At 42.8% G+C, this 14302-nt stretch overlaps 2 protein-coding genes across 4 annotated transcripts in view; one reads left to right on the forward strand and one right to left on the reverse strand.

Moving 5' to 3' along the window:
- PABPC1 (poly(A) binding protein cytoplasmic 1) overlaps positions 1 to 2051 on the reverse strand; it is an 18525-nt gene extending 16474 nt beyond the window's left edge. The window contains exon 1 of one of the 3 annotated variants that reach the window (XM_036031311.1): positions 687 to 2051. In XM_036031311.1, the coding sequence (XP_035887204.1) occupies positions 687 to 879 (193 nt within the window). In that variant the 5' untranslated portion in view covers positions 880 to 2051. The remainder of the gene's footprint in view (positions 1 to 686) is intronic. The other 2 variants (XM_036031313.1, XM_036031312.1) reach the window with 2 other exon arrangements.
- Positions 1314 to 13597, forward strand: LOC118501899. The gene is made up of 3 exons (XM_036031677.1): positions 1314 to 1490; positions 1610 to 2168; positions 12394 to 13597. Exons 1-3 carry the CDS (start codon positions 1314 to 1316, stop codon positions 12516 to 12518), a joined length of 861 nt encoding a protein of 286 aa, XP_035887570.1. The 3' UTR covers positions 12519 to 13597.
- Positions 13598 to 14302: the final 705 nt, after the last annotated feature.

A 14302-nucleotide genomic window follows, 5' to 3' on the forward strand; every position in this document is an offset into this window, starting at 1 on the left:
AAAGCACTGCCACTGCTCATTGGTAATTTGCATTTTTAGAAAGCCATCAATCCCTGACAAGTTATTATGAATGGAATCAGAAAACTTACGACCTCCACTACGTCACCATGTTAACTTTATTCTAAAGCCCTGTGGCTTTCCCAGGAGACTGGGCCAGCAGCACAAACAGGCCTCGGGCCTGTGAGGTTACAAGGTTCAACACGTGGTATTTTTCGAGCACCGACCGATAGCACTTCCTCCCGGTGCCGGGGGGGCAGGCAAGAGAGCCAGGTGGTAGGAGCGCCTCTACCTATTACCGTAAAAGGGGGTTCGGCGCTCGACCCCAGAATCCCGCGGCTACTAGCGGAAGCGCCGTGGAAGAACCCAACCTCACCAACCCTTCCAGAGCGTCATCACCCTAAAGTTTGAAAGCCGCTGAGGCCGAGAAAATGGTTGCATAGGAGGAAGTGGCCAGGCGTGGAAGTGGCGTGCGGCTGCCTGCTGCGCGTGTTCCCGCGGGTTATGGGGAATGGGGTCCGGGAGCCCGAGCCTCTCCCCGCCGGCCCTCGGGAGTGGGGTAAGTGTGACATGCCCTCCCGCCGCCCCCCCGCCCCGCCCCGCCCGGGCCCGTCGGCCTAGCCCGCCAGCCTGCGGCTGCCTGAGCCTCATGGCCACCGGCCCGCCCGCCCGCCGGGCCCGACTCTCACCGTCCGCCGGCTGCTGGAAGTTCACATACGCGTAGCCCAAGGAGCGGCGGGTGATCATGTCCCTGCAGACCCGGATGGAGAGGATGGGCCCGGCCGGGCTGAACTTCTCGTAAAGCATCGCCTCGGTCACGTCGGGGTGTAGGTCCCCCACGTAGAGAGAGGCCATAGGGTAGCTGGGGGCGCTGGGGTTCATCTCGGCACGGCTGCCCACAGGGCCACAGGCCGCGACCTTTCCGTAAGAGAGCTAGTGCTGGGGCCGGGGGCCGGAGCCGGGGGGAGGGGAGCGGGGGCAAGCGCAGAGGGACAAAAATCAACCGGAATCGAAAACTACTCAACAGCCGCAGAACGAGGTCGATCCGCTGCCGCTGGCCACTGGCTGCCGGCTGCGGCTGGGGAGCGAGGGTGGCGGTGTCGGTCCGGGCAGCGAGAAGGCCTCGGTCTCTTGGTTCCTCCTTGGAGCTGCTGCGGGGCCGCGGGCGGGTCGGTCTCGGCTGCTTCACCGGGTTATTTTATAAAAAGGAAGAAAAAAATAAAAGTCTCCGGCGGGGGAGACGCGGATTTTTTGTAAATTTTTTTTTGGTTTTTTAAAAGATTTTTTTAGATTTTTTTGGGTTTTTTTAATAATAAATGTGTGTTCCGAGCCCGGAGCACACACTCCGCACTCTCAGCACTAACCGCCGGGGAGAAGGGGAAGCACCGCCTCCTGCACCCTCTATTTATATCCCACGCGGCACTCGCCCCGCCCCAGCGCGTCTGACGCTAGGACCCTACGTCAGCGTCAGCGCCGGAGGAGGAGAAAAGAGGGTGAGAGGGAGGAGGGAAAAGAAAACGGGAGGAAGAACGAGCGGAGAGGAAGGGAGAGGTGGCGACCGCGACCGCGGCTGCTGCTGCGGGTAGGGGGTGGGGTTGAGCCGGAGGGATAGGGATTCTGCGCACGCGTCGCGGCCGGGGGCGGGGCCCGCGCTGCGTGCGGGCTCGTGGGGGAGGGGAGAATCTACTCGCCAGCGGCTCTCAGAGTAGTCGGGTGGGACGGCCCCGCCTTTCAGACACCCCGCCCCGACATCCACCCGGGAGAAGCGTTAACCCGTCAACACCGCGGTGGGCGGTGCGCAGGGCTTCCGGGTTCCTCGGCAGTAACCACCCTACACGTGCACGGTAGCCCGGGCCTCCTCCCGCCGCAGCCTGCCCGACTTCGCTCGCCCCCGCCCCTGAGGAACGCCGGGCCTGAGTGGGCTGGCGTGATCCCATCCAGGCCCAGTATCCGAAACGTGCGTGAAAAGAGCCAAGGCTGGCTTTCCCCGTCTCCTACCCGGACCGTACTACGAATCCCAGCGGGCAGCACCGCCCCGCGCGTCGGCCGCAGGAGCGGTGCCTGCTGGGAACTGGAGTCCCCAACGGCCGCGGCGCCCGCTGACCCTAACTGGTCGCGGGCCCTGGTGGCCCCCAACCGTCCTGGCGCTGAACCCCGGTTGCCACCCCGCGGTGCGTTCAGTAGAGTGGGGGAAGGGAGGTGTTCGTGGGTCCTCGTCCTTTGGCTTTCTAGCCTTAGATTTTCCTCAGCCTGTTCATTGGATTCTGTCGTCGGGCAGTGGCTTTAATCTGGGAAAGCTGTTTTGGGGTCTTTTCCGCTCCCCTTGTTCAAGTAAAATGATCACTATTAATTTAAGATGCTAGTTTGGTATCATTGATTCGTGCTATTTCTACCAGAGATTTTCTTTGAGGCAGAAGACAGGACTCGAGAAAAATAAATGTTTTTCCTTCAAGTATGAGTCTATTACAGTTTTACACGGCACCACAGACTTGCAACCATTTAGGAATAGTTTCAAACGCAGTATTAGCAATGTTTAAAACAATTCCGTACACTAGTTGTGGCCTTTAATAGGGCTGGTAAATTTAATGAGTTGATAGCCGTAGAAAATGCCGGTTAATAGCAATGACTATGTCAACATACAAATTCCCACTTTAAAGTAGTATTTAATAGTTTTTAAAGGACTTGCATAAACATTCTACCATCTGTTTCCTACAGCGATCTTGTGTGGGACGTGGAGCAAGTAGTAATTTATTTTACTGTTAAGGAAACGGTCTCAAATTGCCAGTGCATTCTTTAATTCAATAAACTTCAGTACATGCCAAATAAATTGGCAGGTATGGGCTAGGTACTATATTCTCATTTAATTAAAATTTAAACCAGCAGAGTCCTATGTAAGTGCTCTTTTACCCCTATCTTGGTAGGAAGAAGATCATATTTATGAAAAACATGTTGCCTCATGTCATTTATTAGGCAAAAAGAGCAAAAATCTTAGGACTGTGCATTAAGAAGACACATCTCTCACTAGATAAATCACCATGCAATTGATTAGAACTCCGGTTAAGCACAACGTATCAATATATTTATAGAGTAGCTACCAAGTGGGTAGATGAGGAAGGTGGATGACAGGCTGAAACACATTCCTGTCCTCAAGAGGCTTATGATCAGTTCCTCTGGTAATTATAAATACAGTCATTGAAATCAGTATAATAAACACCCGATCCCAGCATTTTATCCACAACCATTTTCTCTTAGATTCTATCTTTGCTTTCTTTAAAAGAAATGGGAGGGTACAAATTCCATTGTACTTTAAAAGAAAATAAGACTTCATTTTACATGAAAAACCAAACGGGTAAAAGAAGAGTTGTACTCAGTAAAGAGGTAAAGGGAGATCACCTCCAGTAACTTGTAAATTAAACTATACCGAGTTAAAATTATCTAAACCATGCATAATTACTATCTGTCCAGGGGGGTTTACATATACTTCTGGTAGAGAAAGATGAGGGTACGTTTTTCCGGTGGACTTCACTAAAACTTGATTGTAAATAACAAAGTTAAAAAAATGGTTTGCTTGGAATCTAGAAAATTTTGCCAGAGAATGGGAGTTTGGCAAGCGCCATCTAGGGTGGGTATGAGCCCTCTAGTCACTTGAAAGGGTTTACTAAGGTTTCACTAGAGCTAGGATTAATTAACTCTCAAAAGCCCTCTTTGTTATGAGTCCATTTTGAACAAGCAGCTTCCCGATTGATAAGTCCAATTAATAGCTGAGCTTCCATGGCACCCTGACACATGAAACGGATGCCCTGCATGGTGGAGGGAATTATTCTAGTCACTAGAAAGATATACCGGTTCTTTGTAGATTAATAAATCCTTTGGAAGGAAACTGGTCATCAGGACTCTCATGTAGCTGTATTCCTGCCATTCAGGGCTCACTGTCATATTTTAGGGATGTACAGTTGACAATGTACAAAGGAGACTGGAAGCAAAATCCATCCCCGAGGGGAGGGTGTTGCTGGTTGAATCTGGAGGAGTCGAGCTCATCTCAGTTGGAAACAGAAGCGAGATCTGGAACTGGAACCAAGAGCCTGTTCCCTTTGTCCATCAATCAAGTCACCTCTCCAACCAGCTCATTTCTCTCAGATTAGAAACTTTTCTGATCAAAAATGAAAACAAAAAAACCAAACTCTCCCTAATGGCATATTCTTCCCTAATCTACTGTTTTTCAGGGCCAAACTTGTTATTTCCACTTCTTGTTTCCCCCTAATTCCTCAATCCCTGTATTACACAATTTCTCCCACCTCTACTCAAACTACCCTTTCAACAGTCATCAGTGATTTCTCTTGGACATATCGAGTGGACTTTCTCCAGGTTCATTTTGTTCAGTATCCACAGAAGCTGGCCCTGTTTTCCTCCCTCTATTTTTTTTATACACTCTCTTGGTTTCTGGGCTACAACTCTCCTGGTTCTGCCCAGCTCTCAGACTATTCCCCACCTCCTAGTCACCCTTCCGAACCACCAGACTGAGCTGGGTACTCTTCCTTTGAGCTTTACCCTGACCATCCCTCTGCCACTACATTTACCACATTATTTTAAAATAGGCTGCTTATGAGCTGTCTCCCAAAATAACTTGTAAGCTCTAAAATGGAGTCTGTGTTCCGTTTATCTATATTCCTACCACTGAGTACAAAGCCTGGCACATTGCAGGTGTTTTTGTTGTTGTTTGTTTTTTGTTTAAATTTAACCTTAAAGAAAAAGCCAACCAGGCTTGTGGACTGACCACCCAAGGATTGGGGTTAATTGGGAGATCTCAGCCCGAAGTTCACACGGGCACCTAGGGCCATCCGTGTTCAAGTCCAGACTGCCTGGCAGCCTGCCACAGTGCACTGCTTCTAAACTCCACAGGCAATTAGAAGGAGTATTTCCTAACATGCTGGCTTGTTCCAGTGCTGTGCAGGTAGGCAGTAGACTTCTAGTACTCAGAGTCAGGCATGGAGGGACAAACAAGGACCGCTGGTAAAAGGAGTTTCTGGACCTCCAAAGCTGAGAACACTGTGCAATGGCGGTCCCATTAGTGTTCTGTCACCCTTCAGGAGCTATCAGCCTCATTCTTTGACTTTAGCAGTATGCTGGCTTCTGATAGAGGTAGTTAAGACTACAAATAAAAGTCAGAAGATATATTTGTCAATTCCTTTTAGCTTTTTGATTCACCATCATTTTTCTGATCATTTCTTTTTGGTCTTAAAAATGTGCTGTCTATGTTTATCTGGCTTGTCTGTGTATATCTAATTTTAGATCGTGAAGCTGTAGGACAGAATAATGTCTTTTTATGTGCAGCATCTCACTGTGGGTGGCTAAGAATGTCTAATGACATCAACACCATTCAATTAACCTGTTTTAGCAAATAAAAGGTAGACTTTTCTGGAGAACTTGTTCACTTGAACTTCACTAGAGATTTATAAATAATTTTCAGGCTATATCCAGGATATATTCAGAATATATCCAGACTACAGTGTTTCACATAATGTATAACAAATTTGGGCTTTAGGTCAGCTGAGAGATGTATCTGAGCTGAATCCTAAGAGGATATAGCAGTCCCTTCCCAGCTGAAGGAGAACACTTTATGTAGATTCTTAAAATAGAAAAATATTAAACAATGCCGACAGTAAGACCCCAAACTATACAATGTTTAAGAAGATTAGCTATTTGCTTCACTAGATTTGTAGGTTGGTGAGAAACATAACACCTATACAAATTTGTAATTTGCCGGGCCCGCCATCAGAGAGATTGCCTATGTAAGAGTCCTCTTTGCATTTTATGGTTTCTTCCATATGTACTACATATCTTCCTCATACCAACCAGGAACAAGGAAGGGAATTTATAAAAGTTTCAAATTGGTTCTGACATTGTGTGTCAGACGATGTAACAACATCAGTGCTGAGAAAATGACTGCCAAGTAAGAAGATCCTGAAACTGAGACCTACTTAGGGTCATAAACATAGAAGCTATTTTGGGAGAAAAGGGTAATTAAAGGCTTTGTTGTAGAAGAGAGTAAGAAACTCAGGAAAATCTCAGAACACTTAGATTTTTCATAAGGTGCTCTTCACATGGCACAGCCATCAGTGTAAAACCAGTATGTCTGCTCTAATAACATAGGGAGCACTATAGGAAGTACTATAGGTATGTAGTTGTACTGTAACAGATATACCGCTATCTACCAAACAGGGTTATCATGGGACCCGAATAAGATACCATGTGTAAACTAACATTACATCGTGTACAGTGCTACCATTTATCAACTCATTTCTGTAAATATAACTACACATTGACTTGGCAAATTCTAAATCCAAATTCACAGCAGAAGTAGTAAACAGATACAAGTACATACACAGATAGACATACAAAAAATACAACTGTTACTATTGTAACTAACTTGGAGGACAGAAAAATAGTGGCAACATTGAGACAAGGTAATCATTAGAGGGACAACAGAAAGAAAAACCTAATTTTTTAAAATTTTTTTTAGATTTTATTTATTTATTTTTAGAGAGAGAAGGGAAGGGGAGAGAGAGAGAGAGAGAGAGAGAGAGAGAAACATCAATGTGCGGTTGCTGGGGATCACGGCCTGCAACCTAGGCATGTACCCTGACTGGGAATCAAACCTGCGACACTTTGGTTCGCAGCCCGCGCTCATTCCACTGAGCTATGGCCAGCGAGGGCTAGAAAAACCTAATTTAAATCAATTGCCTTTCTAGGGTATGAATTATGTGTGGAGGGGTCAATGTGAGAACTTTGAAATGGATTATACTCCAGGACCATGGTCCCTAAGGCACAAATAACCTAAGGACATAAGGTATAAAGAATAACAAAAATACATTTAAGATGGAAGAAGAAATTTTATTAACATTACACGCTAATGTTTTTTAAAATATTTTATTTATATGTAAAGAGAGGGGAAGGGAGAATGGGAGAGAAACGTAGATGCATGAGAGAAACATTGGCTGCCTCTCACGAGCTCCCCACTGGGGACCTGGCCTGCAACCCACCCAGGCATGTGCCCTGACCAGGGGTCAAACCAGCAACATTTTGGTTCACAGGCTGGTGGTCAATCCACTGAGCCATACCAGCCAGGGCTAAAAGCTAATGTTTATTGAGCCTCCTTATCACCACCCTATCAGTTGTGAAACTACAATATTGTAAATGAGGAAACTAAGGCTTAAGATGTTGAAAAGTTGATTCAAACACAGGTAATCCAAGTTTAAAAGATGAGGTCTTTCATCTGGGAATTAAGTAGGTCAGTACATGAAATAATGAGAGGAAAAGGCATTGTGAGGTGGAGGAATAATATCAGGAATGTCATGGAGGTGAGGATAAGGAAGATGTGTGTTGTTTTTTTAGACAGGGAGAGAAACATCGATGTGATGGAGAAATAATGATCAGTTGCCTCTTGGATGCACCTTGACCAGGGACTGAACCCGCAACCTAGGCATGTGCCCTGACGGCATCAAACCGGAGGCCTTTCACTTTTTGGAATGAGGCCCAACTAACTGAGCCACACCAGTCAGGGCTCAGTGGGATTTTTTTTTTTTAAGGTAGATTGAAGTCACTTTCAAACTGAGGTCTCTGGTAGGTGACTAAAGGGCAACTATTTTGGGCTGCTGATTAAAAAGGGGTACATATACCTACACATATATACACACATACACACACACACACACACACACACTTCCTTCTTTTAATATAGATTTACTAAGTGACAGAAACTTGGAGAAGCTTGGAACACTGCAGATACAGAAATGGAGAAGAGAATCTCTACCTTAAAGACTGTGTAATGACATCAATACCATTGAATTCACCTCTGTGTGGATTTTTTTTTAATCATAGTGAATGGACTGCAAAGTTCTCTAAAATGAATCTAGAGATTTATAAATAACTTACAAATAAACTTATAAAATATACAAAATATAATTTTTTAAAGATTGTATTTGTTTTTAGAGAGAGGGGAAAGAAGGGAGAAAAACATCAATGTGTGGTTGCCTCTTGAATGCCCCCCACTGGGGACCTGGCCTGCAACCCTGGCATGTGCCCTGACTGGGAATTGAACCAGTGACCCTTTGGTTTGAAGGCCAGTGCTGAATCCACTAAGCCACAGCAGCCAGGGCTTTACAAAAAATTTTAAATTACTTCTCTCTAGGACTACCTAGAGTAATTTGTAATATACCTTATTATGTAAAATAAATCAGAGTTGTCTGGTTTCATGAGGTATTTAAGTCTAACCTTAAGAACCCTATCTGATGTGAACAATGAAGGAATATTGCAACTCCCAGCTGAAGGGGTATGCTTTCTGGAGGCTTCTATAATGGTAAAATATTACATGAAGGAAGTATAGTCTAATGAGGTGACAGACATGATTAGCAACAATTATAATACAACACAATAAGTGGTATAGTAGAAGGGTGAGCACAAGGTGCTCAGTGCAAAAACCAGGTATATTGAGCTCAGCTTTGGGTGTTTGCAGCTAGAGGCATGAAAGGAGCAATCATGCCGAATTTCCTGATTTAATAACATCCACCATTTAGCAAGTTGGCCTAGGAAGGGTCAGCATGCAGTGAGACCCCAGGTCCAGGCCCACTAGCAATGTTCCTCAGCGATGGTGCACTCCTCTGGATTAGTCCCAGTATAGAACTGCAGTGGCTCTTGTGAGTCATAAGTGACCTACCTTTCCTATATTAGTCTTCATATCCCCCTGTCTGTTTTGTACCTACCAGTTAGACTTCTTAGTCCCTGCACCTTTTCCTCCATTCTCCCCCTTCCCCTTCCCAGCTGATAACCCTCTTAGTGATCTCCATATCTATGATTCTGTTCCTGTTCTGGTTGTTTGCTCAGTTTGTTTTTCTAGATTCAGTTGTTAATAGTTGTAAATTTGTTGCCATTTTAATGTTCAGGGTTTTGCTCTTTTTTTTCTTAAATAAGCCCCTTTAACATTTCATGTAATAATGGCTTGGTGATGATGAACTCCTTTAGCTCTACGTTGTAGGAGAAGCACTTTTTTTGCCCTTCAATTCTAAATGATAGCTTTGCTGGATAAAGTAATATTGAATGAAGGTCCTTGCCTTTCATCACTTTGAACACTTCTTGCCAGTTCCTTCTCGCCTGCAAAGTTTCTTTTGAGAAATCAGCTGACAGTCTTATAAGAATGCCTTTGTAAGTAACTCTCTGCTTCTCTCTTTTAAGATTCTCTCCTTATCTTTGGGCTGGTCTTTAACCTTTGGCATTTTAATTGTGATGTGTCTTGCTGTGGTCCTCTTTGGGTCCAACTTGTTTGGGACTCTCTGTGCTACCTGGACTTGTATGTCTGTTTCCTTTGCCAAAGTAGGGAAGTTTTCTTTCATTATTTTTTCAAATAAGTTTTCAATTTCTTGCTCTTCCTCTTCTCATTCTGGCATTCCTATGATTCAGATGTTGGTGTGTCTGGAGATGTCCCAGAGGCTTCATATACTATTCTCATTTTTTAAAATTCTTTTTTCTTCTTGCTGTTCTGGTTGAATGCTTATTTCTTCCTTATGTTCCAAATCATTGATTTGAATCCTGGCTTCATCCCCTCCACAGTTGGTTCCCAGTAGATTTTTCTTTATTTCACTTAGTGTAACCTTCATTTCTTCCTCGTCTTTTTTATGTTAGTGTCAATGAGTTCTTTGAACATCCTGATCACCAGTGTTTTGAACTCTGCGTCTGATAGGTTGGTTCTTTCATTTACTTCTTTTTCTGGGGTTTTGTTCTTTCTTTTATTTGAGCCATATTTCTTTGTCTCCTCAATTTGGCAATCTCCCTGTGTTTGTTTCTGTGTATTAGGTAAAGCTGCTTTGACTCCCTGTCTTAGTAGCATGCCTATTGTACAAAAGGGACCTGTAAATTGTGTGGGGTGGAGCCTTAGGTAATCGCCAAGGTGGGGCAATCTGCTTCACTGCTTTGTGCTGTATGTGGGGGGAAGACTACGAGAGGGGACAGTGCCGCTGCTTGGCTTCTGGAGGTCTGCCTAGTATTCGCCCTGTTTCCAGTCTCTTCACTTACTCCCTGTATGTGACTGGTGTCCTTCCAGTTATTACCCTGGTGCTGAACCCCAGAGGGCGTGGGTCCGCGTATCCTCTAAGTCCATGCAGGCCCTTTAAGCAGACTCTCCTGAAAATCCAGCAGTTTCTTCCACTGCCCCATCCCACACTGATTTTTACAACCAGAAGTTACAGGGATTTATCTTCCTGGTGCTGGCTCCCTGGGCTCTGTGGTCTGGCCCGGGGCTGGGATCAATTGCTCCACAGGTTTCCCTCCTGATTTTTATCCACCACACGTGAATGTGGGATCTCCCTTTACTGCCTCCACCTCTCTGGGCTACATCTCATCCTTGCCCCTCCTGCCCATCTGGATGAATGTGGCCTCTTTAAATCCTTGGTTGTCAGACTTCCATACAGCTCAATTTTCTGATGGTTCTGGGTGTTATTTGTTTTGAGGTCTAGTTGCAATTCTTTCTGTGGTTGCATGAGGAAGCGAAGCATGTTTACCTATGCCTCCATGTTGACTAGAAGTCCTCTTAAGCCTACTTTTAATCTTTCAGAATTACTTAAGGTTTACCCAATAATACCATTGCCTTTCCACTAATAATTTTAGAACATTGTCCATTTCTTCCTGTACAAAATTCTATTTTAATAGATAATGTAAAGATAGCCTATCTTCCATTTAACTATTGACATAATTTACATTTGAAAAACAAAATCTTAGTTTCTCAAAGGTAAGAAATGGACAAAGACAAAAGGATCAAACCACATGCTTATGACTATTATGGAAGCATGCAAAATGAATACTTATGAGCAGTAAAACAACTGGCTGGACATCCTTAGTGAGATGCATTGTCAGAGAAAAGCAATGAAAAGTTTGAATGTTATGTAGTAGTTCTACCACTAGTATTAATATTTTATGCTTTTATTATCACATAAAAGAAATGAGTAATGTTTCTAACTTTGTTAAGAATTCAACATTTTTATTTAGTGTAATAATTGTGTTTCATTGAATTATTAAAAAGGGAACTATAATTATAATTTGCATAAATAATTTAAAGTTGAAGTAACATACTGTAATGTGAGAACTAAGTTGGAAATAATAATATAAACTAATAACATTTGCTAAAATACATCTTTTCTAGCTTTGTTCAATGAACTGGCCAAAGAACAATAATACTCCATCATCACAAACCTGATGATATGCGCTCCTAATACCAGAATTATGGGATCAAATATTTTTTTTCACTTAAAGGAAACAACATGCTTTAGAAAAATGGCTGATTCATGTCTGGGTCTGGGAAGGTATAGGTGAATCTTGGCACACTTTAGGCCAGAAAGCAAGAATGCTTTAAAGAATAATGGTGTTGCATGAGGGGACAACGACTGGCTGGATTCTGTCAATTTGATTATCAAAAGAAAAACAGTGACTATGGTTAGTTGAAATGTGTTAGTTTGTAAAAAGTTGAGTTTATAATTATAGCAAAAATAAGAAAAGTTGTCAAATTGCACTAAAGGCGTTGAATGTTAAAGAATCTCATTACTCACACTTATCCTGTTAGTACTATTTGACTCACCAAGTCTGTACAGAATATCAAATTCAGTAAATATCAAGTATGTTAGTTCTACTTAATCTAAGCTTGCAGTTAGAAGAATGATTCTTAACTCTTCGTGCATAACTGCCAGTGTCTGTACACGTACAAAATGATATTTTAAAGTGACAAAATCATATCCTTAGCTGCCTTAGAAATCTAATGCTGGGAGTTTTGACTGAACCTCAAAGTGCCCTTCTAGTGTGTCATCTCGGGGAAATTAGTTTGGAATATATTTGAGCATTTGTATTCCCGAGTCTCTATGTATTGATCAGCTAAGTTTTAAAGCTAGTTCATAACCCTGGTTATATTTTGTGTAAGACTATATAGCAGGCTGGCTGACAGAACTTTCCATGATGGGGACATGTTCTATACCTTTGCTATCCGATAGGATAGCCATTAATCACATATAGTGAATGGCTATTGAGCACTTGAAATGCGGCTAATGAACTGAATTTTAAATTGATTTATTTAAATTAATTTAAAGTTAAATAGACACATGGTTCATGAATACTGTATTGGACAACACAGGTCTTGATCTTAAACCTCCTTTTAATTATATGGGATAAGTTTAGGTTTACCCAGGAATACAAATTCCTTCTCACCAATTCTGGAATATTGTGATTTCCCTTAAGATAAGGATCTATAGTGAAAAAATCAGGATTTTAATCTTTTGAATAGGTAATACATTTGCATTGTTTAAAATAATAAAAAATATAAAAAGGTAGACAGTAAGAATTCTCTGCCTCTCTAGTCCCCAGCTATTCACAGGTGTGACCCATGTTATCAGTTTCTTATGTGTCCCAGAATACTTGGTGAACACAAGTATGTGAGTAACGATAGCATGCCTTCACTGTGTGCGTGGGTTTTTCCTATTAACTTATGAGTGTTTTAGGGACCACTTTGTATCAGTGTACCAGCAGCCTCCTTCCTCACGACTGTATAGCCTTAAGAGTCTATTTTGAAGGATACCTGAAGGTGGCCTGTCTGCCTTCTTGACAACTAACGAAGTAGCTTGCATGTGTAACGTGAAGAATACAAATTTCACAAGAGAGGTAAGAATAAAAACAGGCAGAACCTATGGCAGCACCTACTCATGCACACCCCTCATATGGAGGATGGCCACATTTAAAAATGCCTAGTTCTTTTCTTTTAAACTTATATTTTGAACCAAATCATGCTAAGCTTTGTGAAGTGACCCAGGATATTACATTTTGATACCACTATGATTTAGAAAACATAATTATAATTTCAATAATATGTAAGCCCCTTTAGCCCCATTGCACATAGAGTAAAATCCAAACTTCTCACCAAGGCATCCCAGGCTTGGCGTGATCTGGCTCCAGACTTGTGTGTAACCACTAGGCTCCAACCACATAGGCCTCTTATCACAGCCAGCCCTTTCTGCCTCTGGGCCTTAGCCCTTCCTCCTCTCTCAGTCTGGCGTGCTCTTTCCTGGGCTCATTCTGTGGCTCTCTGCTTCAGCCTCCAACCTCAGTTTAAATGTCATCTCCTTCTTGACGTCTTTACTGCATGTGCCATCTATAGGACTCTGTCACCCCAGCCCACACTACTACTGTCTTCATAGCACTTACTACAACCTATAGTTACTTTGTGTATTTGTTTATTTTGTTATAGTTATTTTGTTTATGATTATCTCCCACTGGAATGTAAGATCCTGATGACAAGGAACTGATCTGTCTTCACCAGTGTATCTCCAGGACCTAAACCAGTGCTTGCCATTTCAAATTGTCCCTCATAATTAAATAAACATAGTGAGTTACTCTAAAGGAAATACTGTTTTTAGATAAGTTTTTAAAATTTCATTAACATCTGTCTGGAGTCCTATTTACTTCTGTAAGTAAGAGACATTCAGTGTGTTTACATCACTAAAGCTACTTGCATCCGCTCCGCTAGGGCACCTAGGAGGTGACGCTGCTCATGCCCTGACAGTATGTGCTCATCATCTCACAGTCTTTTTGAGTCATTATGTCAACACGTCAACATTCATTAGCTAAGTGCTTACCTCGTCATTACTGAGTGTACGCGTATATGGCGCTTTAAAGTTCGTAAAAAGTTTTTTTATTTATGTTAATTTATTTGATCTTCAAAAAACCCCTTTACTCTGTAAGGCATCTTCTGGCCATCCTACTGGTAAGGTTACTGGAATTCAGAAAAGATTAAATTTGCTTAAAACAACATAACTGGTAAAACATAGAGTTAGTAAGGGAACTTAACTCTTCCAAGTCGAACTTCTAAGTCTAAATCCTTGGCTTTTTCAGCCACACCACAGGGGTTCCAACACTGCATTGGAATAAAACTTGGTAGTTTACAAAGTACTTCTACATAAAATACTGCATTTGATACTCTTTTACCATCCTTGTGACTCACAAAGCTGAATAATTTCCATACTCTCTTTAAGGAAACAATACACATGCAAAACCAAAGACAGAGGTTACAGAGTAATACAAACACATGGAGGTTAATTAAAGAAATATGTACAGATGCCAAGGAGATTGTGAATTGTATATGGCATTGTGTATAACCAAAGGAGATCTATTACAGAGCCTGGGAAGAGGTGAGTGCTAACAGAATTTGGAAAGAAGGAAGAAACCGGATTCAAGGGGTCAGGAACAAGGGATCCTGCCTTGCACGTACAGGCGATGGGCT

Source organism: Phyllostomus discolor, chromosome 7 (assembly GCF_004126475.2).
Source record: "Phyllostomus discolor isolate MPI-MPIP mPhyDis1 chromosome 7, mPhyDis1.pri.v3, whole genome shotgun sequence".
NCBI classification, from domain to species: Eukaryota; Metazoa; Chordata; class Mammalia; order Chiroptera; family Phyllostomidae; genus Phyllostomus; species Phyllostomus discolor.